Here is a 15604-nt window from a genome sequence, read left to right as displayed (position 1 = left end):
AAATAGAATTACATGACAAATTCATATAACAAACCAAAGATGCTAGAGGTAAAAAACACTAGCTATGGCTGATGAGTGGAAACCTGAAACAAGAGACCAAAGTGCTAATTACAGCCACTCAAGAACAAGCTGTTCAGACATATCTGATAAAGCCACATATTCTTTGAATGCCTTTAGTACTCTATTGCAAGTATTAAAACCAGAGCCTTTGCTTATAGACAGTCATCTTATATGAATATGTTCTGTCTTGAGGTATGAATAACATCAATCTACCAATATAGCAAAGCTTTTAAAGACTGGACAGCAAATGCAGAATCTGCAAGAAAGGAGATGAAAGTATCAATCATCTCTTGAGTGAGTGCAGTCAGCTAACACAAAAAGAGTACAAGTTCAAGAATATTTGCATAGTATTCAAATACAAGGGACATTTTCCTTGTTTCTGCCTGTCTCTGTCTCTTTTGTTTACTCTTGTCAGTTCGAGGTCATTGTGAATTCTTGGCAGAGGAGGAGGAGGAAGAAAGTAGGACTACAACAACATCTTTATGGCCACAAGGCCCAAGGATGTTGAGGAAAACACAAAAAAATACAGTATATATAAGAGTGGAGGTTTATATGAAGATATATATATAAAAAGTAACTGCAATAACAACAACAAAATAACTGGAGAAATGTCAATCAATGAGCCCCACAAATCTAGATTTGCCCTGAGCCTCTACTAGTTCTCATTTTCTGGCCTACAAGTGCACGATGAGAGTATGTCCTTTCATTTGGGTCCACCTTTTTCACCTCCAATAAGTTTACTGAAGAGCAGCAGCTTCTATCCTCATCTTTATTCGCAAACAGACCTCAAAAAGGCAGCGAAGTAGGGTTTTGACTGAAGAGGAAAGTGTCTGCTCTCAAGTCCTTTCTGTACGTTCCTATAAACAGGATTCCAATAAAGTTACTCCAACAGTATCTGGCATTTTATTAATTCTGCAATACACTGCTCTCAATATTGCTGTAAGAACAGCAGCAGCTGAAACATTCACAAGTTTCAGAAAATACAATAGGAAAGTAGAGGACTGTCTATTCAATACAATGGAACAGTATATGAAAGGAAATACCAATGAATGGAATGTGAAATTTCTGTAAAACTGAGAAGATGCAGCTAGACAATAGCCATTCCATTATTCTGAGAGGGGGGAAAACTTTTTAGTATTATTTATCATTTAGCAATGCTAATAACACAAAGGACCAGGTCTTTCAATTTGTCTATATCACATTCTTGAAAAGGGCATCTGTGGCCTGTTAAAAGGTTTGCTTTCCAGCTACATGATTTTAAGTTCAGTCCTACTGAGTAGCACCTTGGCCAAGTATTTTCAGTTATAACCCTGGGCCAACCAAATCTGTGTGAGAGACAGAAACTGAAAGAAGTGGATGTTAGTGTTTTTGTGTCTTTTGCTTTCATATCACATGATAGATGTAAATGAGAGTCACTGTCATACAAATGGAGCGTTTCATTTCCAGACTTCCATGTTCAACCATGGGGAAATATTACTTCACTTGGAAACAGGTGAAGCGCATCAGATTGTAGAAAATTTATTTTAATGGATTCCATCTGACCCATGCAACTATGAAAAAGTAAATGATGATGATTAGAAACCTAATAGAATCAAAGCAGAATCATGCTTTGCTTGTTTAGTTTTTTTTCTTGAAGTGAGATTAGAGACATAGACGCTGTGTATGTGTATTTACATAAACACACATACAGATATATATATATATATATATATATATAATACACATGTGTATGCATACATACATATACTAACAAAAACATACGTATATATACATACACACACACACATTATGTGTGGGTGTGTGTGTGTGAGTGTGTGTGCGCATACATATACACAGAAATATATACACATACACACACTCACATAGAAAATTATCAGGAAGAACAAAATCACTAGAGCATCAAACAAGGAAATGTTTTGTGGAGCCAGACTGTATCTCATCAATTTTTTTCATTACATCCCTTGACAACTAAATCCTCTTCACTATTCTTCTTTCTGAGATCACTAAGACTAAGTTAAATATCAGGCAGACTATACTGCAAGTGAAGAAGGAATAAAACCCTAGAAGAGAATATTCCCAGAATAGCAAAGTAGCTCAAAGACTGAAACCAAGCAAAGACTAACAGAATATGAAGAAATTGGTCAAAGAGAGGAATGGTAAGAGTTTTGAACAGCCAGTATCCTGGTTGTTTACTAAAATAAATCAACAAAAAAGGTTGTTATCTCAGAAATGCCATGGGACAAAATGAGGAATTTATGGAATTAAAGAAAATTTGAAAGACTCACCTTCATGAGTAACTGTGAATGTTGCCAAGTGGTCCACTTCAAAAAACACTGACTGACCCATTGGAGACATTCTGGCATCATAGCTCCGATCTAGTGAGTAAAGAAAATGGATTGTTTGGGTTTTTGATTGGAAATATATATCACATGCGGGTTAAATAGCAGCAAGAATGGTGAGAAATGCAAATCAGACAGGAGAAATAGATAGACTGTAAGACGAAGAGAAAGAAAGAGATGTGGAAAACAAAGGGGGAGAAAGAAAGTAGTCTGGTTACGTAGACAGATATATAAATGCACATATATATCAGTATACAGAGTAAAATAAATGTGTGCATATATGTATTGTGTGCGTGTGTGTGTGTGTGTATAGATAGATAATATACACATGCGTGTGTGTGTGTGTGTGTGAATATAGTGGAGCTCCAGCATGACTGAAGTTGCACACTGAAACAAATAAAAGAATAATATATATATCATCATCATCATTTAACGTCCGTTTTCCATGCTATATATATATATATATACACACACACATAGAGTACATGCATTTGGGTATATGTAAGTGCATGAATATGTGTGTGTGTACATGTATATCTCTGTTTGTCTTTAGGTTCAGTTACAATAAAAACAATTTTACATTATCCCATACTTTTGTAAAATACAAATTTATTATTCTTTAACAAGAATTGAAGTCACTACCAATATTATCCTTGCTAGAGAATAATACACACACACACATATAAACATACACACATGCACATACCCAAACACACTCTCCATTTGACCTCTTGTCTTCACATCCATTGGCTGTTTCTTGATCACTCTTCCATAGAGAACCCTAGTCCATAACACTAGATATTTCCCAGTTTCCACAGCAATTTAACTTAATGATGGGAACAAACACTTTTTGATCATGTGTGTATAAGTATATATACACATGTTTGTGTGTTATATATTTGTATGTGTATACATGTATGTGTGTGTGCATGCATGTGTGTAAACGAGTAACAACCAATCAAAATGTGAGAAACCTGCAAAAGAGGAAAACTCCTAAAGTCTAAAGGTGACATGATGGAGAACGATCTCAAGATGACAAACCCTATTTGAACAAGACAAAAAAAGGACTGTAATAGGTATCAAGATGCTGTATTAGACCAATGCAAAACATGTAAGCATAGTAAAACAAATGTAGAATGATGCAGGTATGATATATATTACACACACACACATACATATATATATATACTTATGTGTGTGTATATATATATATAACTATTTACAATGTATATTAGTGTATACAACAATGCAAAAATATGTATACAAGCATTTCTATGTAACCAAGAATGTGTGTATATATATATATATATATATATATATATATATAATAAAGGGTAAAATTAATTAATTAATTAATAATTTTTCCAAGTAGTTCCATATGTTAAAAGAACCATTATCAGTAAACTTAAACAAAAACTTTATAATTATGAGCATAATTATGATTAGGGTTCAGCAAAAATTTTCTTATGGTAGTGAAATAGTTAGTTTTAACTGTCATTTCTAAATTTCAGTATGTGGTGAAGCAAATTTTTGCTGAACCCTAATTAGAATTATACACATAATTATAAAAAATATATATATATATATATATATATATATATATATATATACACACATATACATCTGTGTGTGTATTTCTGTATGTGTGAGTGTTGTCTGATGTGTTTACATTTAGAAATGAAAATGAGAAAAAGAGTACTCAATCCCTTTAAAGTTGCTTTAAAATGTAGAGTCACTGAATCATTCAGCAGCTACTGTGATTTTTTTTTTTCATTTTTTTTTTTTTACTTTATCAAAGTAATTCACTCCAACATAGCCTGAATGCCGACACACCTCATATGAAACTCTGAGTAGCTGTTGTGTGAATCAGAAGTATAGCATGAATTAAAATACAATACCTACATATATACGTGCATGTGCATGCATATATGTATCTGTTTATATAACAAGTATATGCGTGTATGGGTATTTGGATATGTGTTAGCATTTTTACAGCTGTGTGTATAGCCATGTTTGCCAGTTTAAATGTGTGTGTGTGTGTGTTGTGTGTGCAAGCGTGTGTGTGCAAGCGTGTACATGTGTGCAGCAGAGACATGCATTTCTGTACCTATACGCCAAGTGATAGTCTTCCAAAGCCGGTGCAGCATTGCACACATAGTACATTCCCACCCTCTTCAACTCTCTTCAAGAGGGATAGTGAGAGGAGGAGGAGGAGGGAGATGTGGTGGTGGTGGTAGTGGTAGTAGTAGTAGTGGTGGTGGTGGTAGTAGTAGTAGTAGTGGTGGTGGTGAGGGTGGTGGTGGTGGTGGTAGTAGTAGTAGTGGTGGTGGTGGTGGTGGTCACTATGATTGTTGAGACAGTGGTGGCATGGAGGGGACGCTTAACAGTAGCAATGGTATTGATGATAGTAAATGTTTTTGCTGTCACTATTCTGTAGTGTTAGAGGTAGTAAGCTCTGCAGGTTGTGGTAGTAATTAGTGGTGGTGATAATTGGTATGATGGTGATGGTGGCAGTGATGATGTTCATTGTTGAGATGGTGGCTGTGTTACTGGTGGTGACAGAGGTGATTGTGGTAGTGGGAGTAGTAATTGGTATGGTGCCGATGGTGGTGACAACAGTTCTGCAGTTTATAGTAATAATCAGTGGTTGTGTGGTGGTGGTGGTGATTATAGTGGTGGTGGTGGTTGCAGAGTTAATAGCTGATGTAATCATGGCTGTAGCAGTGACACTGATGATAGTAAATGTTGTTGTGGTAGTGATAGTGGTGGTTGTATTAGCAGTGTTTCTGGCTGGTTGTATGGATATAGTTTTGATGGTGTTGGCCATGGTATTGATTATGGTGATGGTGGGGTGTTTTCTTTTGGTAAAGATGGTTGTGGTGGTAGTCAGGATTTTGGGAGTGGTATTGCTGCTTAGCAATACCAAGTCAAACCTTTGATCAAAGGCATCCATCCACGCCCGTCACATCTTAAACATAGTCTATACTTCTGAATATGTCCCATCTATTTTTAAAAGGTAGTACAATGTCATTTGAGAAGGATCTGGTTGCCACATCTAGCATGATGAGAGACCAAATAAAAGCTACAACATTTGCTAATCTTGTTGTTGTTGTTACTGATGGTAGTCAGGATGGTGGTTCTGATGATAATGGTAGTGATGACAACAAAAACTGAAGAGGATGGTTGAAATTTGCTGCAAACTGAGCTATAGTAACACACACCTTGTCCAAATAATGCATCTTTAACATCAGGGATTTTCAACCATTTTTTATGGACCCTTTTGATTACTATTTTATTCTGGTAGACCCCCCATAGCCATTCAATGTTTAAAAAACTATTTTTATAGAAAATGTTTTTTCAATATTACTGTTTTGTTTTTCACATCAAAATCAAATTCGATGACTGGCATCCATGCTAGTGGAGTGTTAAGAGTACCATACGAGTGAGATCGCTGCCAGAGCAACAAGCTGGCCTCCGTGCCGATGTTACGTTAAAAGCACCATTCAAGCGTGATCGTTGCCTGGATCACCTTGCTGGCACTTGTGCTGGTAGCACGAGAAAAAACATTCGAGCGAGGTCGTTGCCAATGCAGCTGGACTGGTTCCTGTGCAGGTGGCACATAAAAAGCACCATTTGAGAGTGGCCGTTGCCAGTACCGCCTGACTAGCCCTCGTGCTGGTGGCACATAAAAGCACCCACTACACTCTCGGAGTGGTTGGCATTAGGAAGACCATCAAGCTGTAGAAACTCTGCCAGATCAGATTGGAGCCTAGTGTAGCCATCTGGTTCGCCAGACCTCAGTCAAATCGTCCAACCCATGCTAGCATGGAAAGTGGATGTTAAACGATGATGATGATGACATTAACTTGTGTAGGTTTAACTATACTAAATGTTAGAGAAAGAAACCAAGCTGTTTCTTGTAATAAATACATCTATAGCAAAAAATTTTCATGGGCCCTTAAAATACTATTGTGGATCCCTGATTTACTATTTTGTTATGTGGATCCCCCAAAATCTTATGTGGACCCTCAGGGCCATATGGATCCTGGTTGAGAACCCCTGATTTACACTCTTTCTCCTTGTTCAAAATTTATATATATATATATATATATATATATATATATATTATATATATATATATAGTGGAAAATTAAAAAAAAAAAACAAGGGTATAAATATTTTGTTCCTACATATGTTTCTCTATTGCAGTTATTTGGAATTCAGCATTGGATTCCAAATGCATTTGGATACTAAACTGCAATGGATATTAGATCTCTATAACAGAATGCAATAAGGTGTTCCCCTGATGGTCTATTACAGTTCAGCATTCAAAAACACTTGAAACACCCGATGTCAAGTCCCAGACAACTGCAATGGTAATACATAAGTAGGAACTAAATATCTATGCTGGTGTTTATCTTAATTTTCCTCTACATATGCTCTGTATGTGGTGGCATGTGACCGCATGGTTAGGCTGTTGCACTCACAATCACTAGATGGTGGGTTTGATTCTCTGTCTGGGCAGTATGTTGGGTTCTTGAATAAAACACTTCATTTCATGTTGCTCCAATCCTTTCAACTGAGGGGAATGTGGGCCTGTCTGCCTAGCCAGCGGGTTGACGTCATTTGAAGGATATGTGACCAATGATGCATAACAACATCTGATAGCCCAGTCAGTTATGTGATCACATGTGATATGCTCTGTATATCATATCCTGTAACATTATATAGTGGTTGACTAACCACAAAACTGAAAGAATACTGGATAATGATAATGTACATCAGTGGTTATCAACCAAGGTCCATATATATGACCCTTGGAGGTCCACATAAGATTTTGTTGTTAAAATTTATGTACAACAAACTGGTTATAGATCTCCAATACACAAAATATTTTAACAATTTTTTAAACAATTTCTAATAATATTTGATTATAAAGATAGAAGAGTTTTTATCAAATGGCTGAGGGTCCAACCAAGTAAAATTGGAATCAAAGGGCTTGATAGGTAAAAAAAAAAAATGATTGAGAAACACTGATCTACATGGAGCTCTAACTCATATAGTAGTAGTCATACAACTGACTGTACACATATGTGTGTGTGTGTATATATATGTGTGTGTATATATATATATATATATATATATATATATATATATATATATATATGTGTGTGTGTGTGTGTTTCTTTTTTGTCATATCATCATCATCATCATCGTTTAGCGTCCGTTTTAAACGATGATGATGATGATGATATGACAAAAAAGAAACACACACACACACACACACACATATATATATATAAACAATTTGACAGTATGATGAAGGTGAGCAAGCTGAAACTTCAAAGTCACAGTCAACCTTTCCTTATAAACATTTATAAATAGAAATATTAAATTTTGCCTATATGGTTTACACTGCACACAGTTGTCCACATTAATTTTATATATATGCATACACACATGCAATATATACACAAATGTATACATACATGAATACATATATATTACATATCACCATTTAACATTCGTTGTCCATGCTGGCATGGGTTCAACAGTTTGACCAGGGGCTGCACTAGACTCAGTCTGATTTGGCATGGCTTCTACAGCTGGATGCCCTTTTTAACAGCAACTGCTCCAAGAGTGTAATGGGTGCTTTTATGTGCCACCAGCATGGGTGCTAGTTATGTGACACCAGTATCTGCCACAACTACAATTTTACTTGGCTTGATGGGTCTTCTGTGTATATATACAAGATTATATAAAGTTTATATACAAAATCAAACCAATCAAAATAGATGAACAATCAATGGAATTTGTATCTTGGTGGTTCCAGTACCGGTGGCACACAAGAAAACCATCCGTCGTGGCCGTTCGCCAGCCACATCTGGCACCTTGTCGGTGGCACATAAAGACCCATCCGAAGACCCGGCGACGTAGACAGTCCCCTGTGCATACTTCCTTCTTGTGACACTTGTGAAGACCTGTTGAGGCAAGTGACACTTGGAGACCTGTTGAGGCAAGTGAAAATCAAATCACAATCAAAACAAATAAATAGATGAACATAAATTGGAATTTGTATCTTTGTGGTACCAGTGCCGGTGGCACACAAGAAAATCATCCGAACGTGGCCGTAGCCAGTACCGCATAGACTGGCCTCCGTGCTTTGGGGACGTAACAAACACCATCCGATCGTGGCCGTTCCGCCAGCCTCATCTGGCACCTGTGTCGGTGGGCAATAAAAACACCATCCGAGCGTGGCCGTCTGCCAGCCTCGTCTGGCACCTGCCAGCTCATCTGCACCTGTGTCGGTGGCACATAAAAACACCATCCGAGCGTGGCCGTCTGCCAGCCTCGTCTGGCACCTGTGTCGGTGGCAACATAAAAACACCATCCGAGCGTGGCCGTTCGCCAGCCTCGTCTGGCACCTGTGTCGGTGGCACATAAATCACCCACTACACTCTCGGAGTGGTTGGCGTTAGGAAGGGCATCCAGCTGTAGAAACACTGCCAGATCTGACTGGCCTGGTGCAGCCTTCGGGCTCCCCAGCCCCAGTGAACCGCCCAACCAGCTAGCATGGAAAAACGGAGCTAAATGATGATGATGATGATATAAAGATATTACTATAACATTATATATATATATATATATAATTTTGTTACAAGGATTCTTAAGAATCAAGGCTCATGAACTTTATAGGGCACCAAACATGGCTAGGTACAATAACACAGAGCTAACAGTAAAATAAACAATATTAAACACGCCAAGTGTTGGCAGGATACTGTAAATATATATAAGTACCAAATCCAATATAAACCATAGATCCAACTGAGGGGCAGATCTTTGGTGCAGTCTAAGTACAAAATGGTGTTTAAAATTTACAACAGCTGTTTCTGTAGACTTTTATATAATGCAGTTGTAAAGATTTCATATCCTTGTATTGAATATATAACATAATGAAACTGTGGGGAAGAAAGTATGTACACAATGCACTACCATTTCTATTACATGAGGCTCAATACTCTGTATCAAAGGCTCACAGTGACTGCTACCAACACCAACTGTCAATTGCTCATAGTTCTTTACTTTATAATGAGTCAGTACACCTTTTAGTCATTTGGTGGGTGGTTGGAATCCTTCCACAACAAAAAGATTACATCATGATATAAAATACACCATCATCATGTAAAGTTTTAAACAGACTCCTTATAGTCGAATATCGAGGAGAATTAGATGTGGCTTAAAACTGGAAAATAAGAAACAAAGAGATCGTATAAATATACAACCTAAATTCACTTATCTAAATTAGTTTATAGTTTAACAATGAGACCAAATAATCTGAGAAATCAATAGATGTAGCAGTGCCATGAGTTGTAATTAAAAAGTCATCAAAACCTTAGTAAATTTATTCTCAGTTAAACAGGAGATATCAAGGAGTTCACTGATCACCAAATTTAAACAGTCAACAACCTTCATCCCTTTCTATCAATATGTAGATACAATCGATAAACACACACATATATATTTATAGACAGATGCACACGTCACAGTACATAAAAGCATATAAACTGTATGAATACACACACACACACACACACACGTACATATACATGTGTATAAACACACATATATATCACACATTCCTGGCCGATGCACAGTAGTAAAATTTTGGCAGAAGTAGGTGACTTAACGAGTATAGATATCCAAGATAATGTTAAAGTATAAGTCACTCATATCTTTAAATTAATATTCAAAGGTACAAAAATGAATCGAGTTGACTAAACTAAATTACAAAATATAGGTTTAACCCTTTCATTACTGTATTTATTTTGAGATGCTCCATGTTTCTTTCAATTAATTTTAAATCTAACAAAGGATTTAGTAAAATAACTTAGTTATCATTAAGCTAGTGTTAGGAACATTAATTGAGTCAAAAGTTTGGTGGAAGATTTTAATTCAAAACTTATGAAAATTGGACATTTGTACTACAGAGCCAGAGCCGGTTTTAGCCAGGTTGGTAATGAAAAGGTTAAATAAATGCTTATAGGTAAGAGATTAACTACTAAATATTTAAAGTGTTTTAGTTAACAGGTTTTAAATTTTCTTAAAAAGTGTTTCTAATGTAGTACAAACATTTTGGCCAAAGTTCACTGAATTTATAAAGGAAGGACATTACCTGAGCACTTTAGGATTTCCAAGATTTCAGCACAGTAAAGTCAACACCCATACCAATCGTTTTAGAAGGTCAGGTATGCTTGATTATATTCCAAGTAATAAAGAACTTCACAGTTCTATCTTACGTGTTAACTTTTTATATATTTAACTGGTAGGTGGTTGAGAGAGAGAGAGAGAGAGAGAGAGAGTGTATTATGAGAGGTGGGGGTGAGCTACATTCAATGACAAATCATTGGCCATGAAAACCAGAAAGCACATCAGGAATGTAAACAAACACCACCATCAAGGCCTACCTATTTTGTAAACACCTATATCTAATATCATGTGTGTGATCTATATTCACTATAACCGGTGTCTCTTGGGCATGGTGGTGGTGGTCATTACCATCATGGTTGCAGGAGTGACAGGCTCTGTAGTTGATCACAACAAATGGTGGTGTGAACTACATGAATTATTACAAAATACAGACATCACCATCATCAACAATTAATGTTCGTTTTCCAAGCAGGCATGTTGCTGGATGGCTCAACAGGAACTGGTAAGGCCAGGGGCCACACCAGGTTCCATAGTCTATTCTAGCTTTTCCCATAACTATTCTGGTATTTACTACCTGTCCTCTTCCTATTATTTGACTCTTCCTCTCAACACACCTTATAGTTCTTATGTTAATTCTCTGAGTATCTCTTACTCCCACTTCTCTCTATACAATGTAAAGCATAACTGCAGAAATCAACCAACCAACTACCATTTATGTCAACTCTTATTATACAAAGACAATGTTTGTCATTATAAGCTTTTGTATTCAGTTTTAATTATTTCATAATAAACTGTTTACATACTTTGATAAAGTATGTTGTTGTACCTGTGTACACGTTGGCATATATGTCTGAGTGCATGTGTGAATGTATGCATATGTCTGTGTAACATATATGCTTCTGCAAAGACATGCAAGAAGTTGTTTTGATCACAGGATATTGGCCTGATCAGGACTGTGTTGGTCAAAATCTAGTAGTCAACATCCCTCATGGCCATCTTCAGAAGGCACAAGTTTGGCTGTGTAGTAAGAAGTTTGCTTCACAACCATGCCGTCTTGGGTTCAGTCAAACTGTTCAGCACTTTGGGCAAGTGTCTTCCACCATAATCCCAGGTTAATCAAAGCATCTGAGTGCATCTTATTCAATCTTTATTGGTTGGGAATAATATAAAGTCAATTAATTAAACCACAATGAGTATAGTCCTCCCTTTATCATGAGAGATTCACAATACATTTATTCATCAAGCTTGGACACAAACATAGCTAGATAGTTAAGAAGTTTACTGAACAACCATGAGATCCCGGGTTCAATGTAATATCATCATTTAACATCAATATTCAATGTTAGTACCAGGTGAATGGTTCAATAGGATCCAACAGACTTGAGAGCTTCATTGATTCCTGTGTCTGCTTTACCATGGTTTCTATGGATGGATACCCTTCCTGACACCAACCACTTTACAGAGCATACAGGGTATATTTTTCATGGCACCAGCACTAGTAAGGTTACAAAGTAACATGCAGGACAAGGATCCTAAACTGAGAATGGGCACAGAATTGCAGAAGGTGTTGAGGTGATAAATGAACAGGGACAGGTGTCTTGCTAATGAGGAGATACATGGCTATACCAACAGGAAAGAAGAAAGGATGGTTGTGATGAGTTTTCAGAATATCCTCTCAAGGTACAAAATAGTGGATAAAGAGAAAACAGGGCCAATAATCAAGGATGGTTTGGTGGCCAGGTTCACAAGAGTAACAGATGGTAGATGTGAGGGCATAAGTGAATGCAGTAAATGGTGAACATGGATGGAGACTTGGACAATGACAAATTTCAGTTTGAGGAAAAGTAAGGAAAATAGGAGGGAGTCAGAGAGGAAGTGATAGGTAGTAATGCAAAAAGAAGAAGAAAAAAGGTGAGTTGAAGAGCAAGAGTATAGTAAAACCATAGATAGATGAGAAGAGAAATGTTGTGAAGTTTTGGGGAGAAAGTAGATGCACAATGACAGAGATAGAGGTCAGAGGCACATAGGGATGGATATAGTAAAGCTAGGGGTGGATATATGGGGAATGCATTGATGGCAGATATGAGGTGTTCAGCAGTAAGGTTATTCAACAGAAATAAGGTGGTAAGGGATGATGTTGGAATTATGGGATGGATGGCAAAGAAAATAGTTCAAAGGAGAAGGATGACTGGTAGCACAAAAAAGGGGGTATTGAATATATGCAGTTCTGGTCTCATAATTACAGCCACTGCACAGATCTTGATGCAACATATTTTACAATAACCTCAGGTTGACTAAGTATAATTGGAAAGTTGAAGACCCTGAAGAAGCTTGTCAGATGAATTTTTACTTGTAATTCAAAAGCTCAGCTTATCACATGCAATATCACATGCTATATCCCATTAGTGCAGCTTGAGAATTATGCTATGAGTGTGTATGTCCATGGTATATTCAGACATATAAATTTAATTTCAGTTCATCAAATAGCTAAATGTTCATTATTAAAACTGGCAGAGGATCTGACAATCCATCAGACTTGAAGAGAGAGAGAGAGTGTGTGTGTGTACATGCACACATATATATGCATGTACATATATATGTATGATGGACTTCTTTCAGTTTCAATCCATCAACTCCACTCACAATGCTTTGATTAGCCTGGGATTATGGTGGAAGACACTTGCTCAAGGTGCTGAACAATTTGAGTGAACCTATGACTGCATGGTTGTGAAGCAAGCTTCTTACCACACAGCCACACTTGTGCCTTCTGAAGATGGCCATGGGGTATGTTGACAACTAGATTTTGACCAACACAGTCCTGATCAGGCCAATATTCTATGATCAAAACAGCTCGAGTATGAACAGCCCATCTTTTCCTCCCAAGGTAAATTTTATTTAAGTCGGACTACAAACATGTCCCTTTGCCTTAAATGGATTAATAACAACGAATACTTGGCTGAGACTCCTTCCATTACTCTTGCATAATATGTAACTAAAAGTGGCAATGTATCATATCGTTAGTCCTCTAGGCTTACAAGCAACAGCAGTAGAAGTAAACCCAATCTCAACACAAAACTATTTTGTCTTACAACTTTATATTGGCTTTTTTTTTCTTCCAGAGTAATTCAGTGACAAAAATAACAACAACAATAGCAACTGTCATGACAAATTCAAGGTCACAATTATGTTTAACCCTGAACAAGCAAAGCTGACCCTCCATACTACAAAAAAGTCAGTGAATATATGATGGTGAAGGAGAGAGAGGAGGGAGGGCTTTCTTGGCATATAATTAGTGTTAATCACATAGATTCACTCTTGACTATATCCATAGATTTATATTTAGTCAATGTTACTGTCTCATAAAAATAACAAAACTAGTTGCTTAATGAGAGAGAAAATAACATATAAATAGCCAATGTTTGTTGTGGACAATAACCATTGCTCCTTGTCATCACCATCCCACATATCCAACTATCAGCAAATTAGGTGCCCTTTTTTTCCAGCCATCAACAAATTAGGTACAATTTTTTGTCTTTCTGCATATTTGCTTGATTGATAGCTGAAATATGCTTTGTATTTACTGTTTAATCCAGAAAGAAGCCAAATGTCTATAATAATTTAGACATTTAGAGTCTATAATAATGGTAGGGAAGGAGGGAGGAAAATGCAGCCAAACCAGAAAGTTCCCAAGGGACCAAGAGGTAGTGTTGAACCAGAAGGTGTATTAACTCTACTGCCTAAACAGCCCACAGCTGGATTTGAACTCAGAAGACAAAGAGCCAAAACAAATACTGCAAGGCATTCTGCCTGATCCTCTGCCAACCAATCACCTTAGATTGATACTTTTTTGTGTTGATTCTGATGGGACGAAACAGAAAGCTGACCTCAGCAGCATTTGAACCCGGAATGCAATGAGTTACAACAAACACCAATAGGTGTTCTATCTGATGTTCTATCAACTCTGCCAATTCAGAGCCACTTCTACTCCAATATTGAAAATAGCATGCAAGTATACATAAACCTTGTGCACAGCTGCTACCACTTTATCACACATATACAAATACACCATCTAACTAATCTAACCACCAAAAAGTGGTGCACCACTGTTTTCATTTATTTGTTTGATTACTTAAGTGTTTGTTCATTCCTATATCAGAGAAACTGCTGAAGCTAAGAAATCCAAAATGTTCAGTTATTATAGCAACATAATTACATTTTCCTTCACATTTTGTATTTTTTAACAAGTTTATTTGGGTATCAAGTACAAGAACCAGCTCTATTTGACATGCTGTATGATAGATGAGGTACAGAAACAAATGTTACAAATGAAACAAAATACACCAGAAACAGTTGTATGATTTCCACCAAACATTGACAACTAATGATAGATACTAGTTCAAAAAATATTCAAATATTGATCATTTCCAAAGCTAAAACAGTTTTTTTTTTTTATTGCCACTCTTAATATTAGCATTTAATTAAATATTTCTTCTGCAATTATTTAATGAATAACAAAACATCTAACAGTCCTAGATGGTATCAAATGCAGTTAAAATACTTGTTACTAATAATGAAATAATTGAATTGACAGTGTACTCCATATCACCTCTAAGAAGGAGGAGGAACACAGTTGATAAAATTAAATAGGTTATTTTAAGTGGGTTGCAGTTAAAGCATGGATTTTCAACCAGAGTCTATATGGCCCTTGGGGGAGGGTCCATATAAGATTTTGTTGTTGAAATTTATGTGCAATAAATTGGTTCAAAAGTATTTTAACAATTTTTTTATACAGTTTCTAATAACATATAAATATGTAATAAGATTATTTTAACAGTTTATGGCTGGTTCGAGCATAAAACAAGTAGAATATTAGGGATTTATGTAGCTAACCAGAGCGTTGATAAACATCTGAAATGATCTTGAGCAAAAGGGTGCTGAATTGCAAGCAAATTGAATTTGGAAGAGAGCAGTGATTAAGGTTACATCTCCATAATTTC

The 15604-nt window shown here is 36.5% G+C and overlaps 1 protein-coding gene across 5 annotated transcripts in view; it reads right to left on the bottom strand.

Annotated features, from left to right (window-relative positions):
• The window catches only part of LOC115217328 (epidermal growth factor receptor kinase substrate 8), a 191568-nt gene that overhangs the window by 69018 nt on the left and 106946 nt on the right, over nucleotides 1-15604 (bottom strand). For 4 of the 5 annotated variants that reach the window (XM_036507451.1, XM_029786983.2, XM_029786984.2 and 1 more), the window contains one exon: nucleotides 2346-2435. In XM_036507451.1, the coding sequence (XP_036363344.1) occupies nucleotides 2346-2435 (90 nt within the window). Of the gene's footprint in view, nucleotides 1-2345; nucleotides 2436-10572; nucleotides 10723-15604 lie in introns of those variants that run through there. The other variant, XM_029786986.2, reaches the window with a different exon arrangement.

The sequence above is a fragment of the Octopus sinensis genome, linkage group LG11 (assembly GCF_006345805.1).
Source record: "Octopus sinensis linkage group LG11, ASM634580v1, whole genome shotgun sequence".
In the NCBI taxonomy this organism is placed as follows: Eukaryota; Metazoa; Mollusca; class Cephalopoda; order Octopoda; family Octopodidae; genus Octopus; species Octopus sinensis.
Note: the sequence above shows the minus strand (reverse complement) of the source record. Positions and strands in the feature narration are given on the sequence as shown.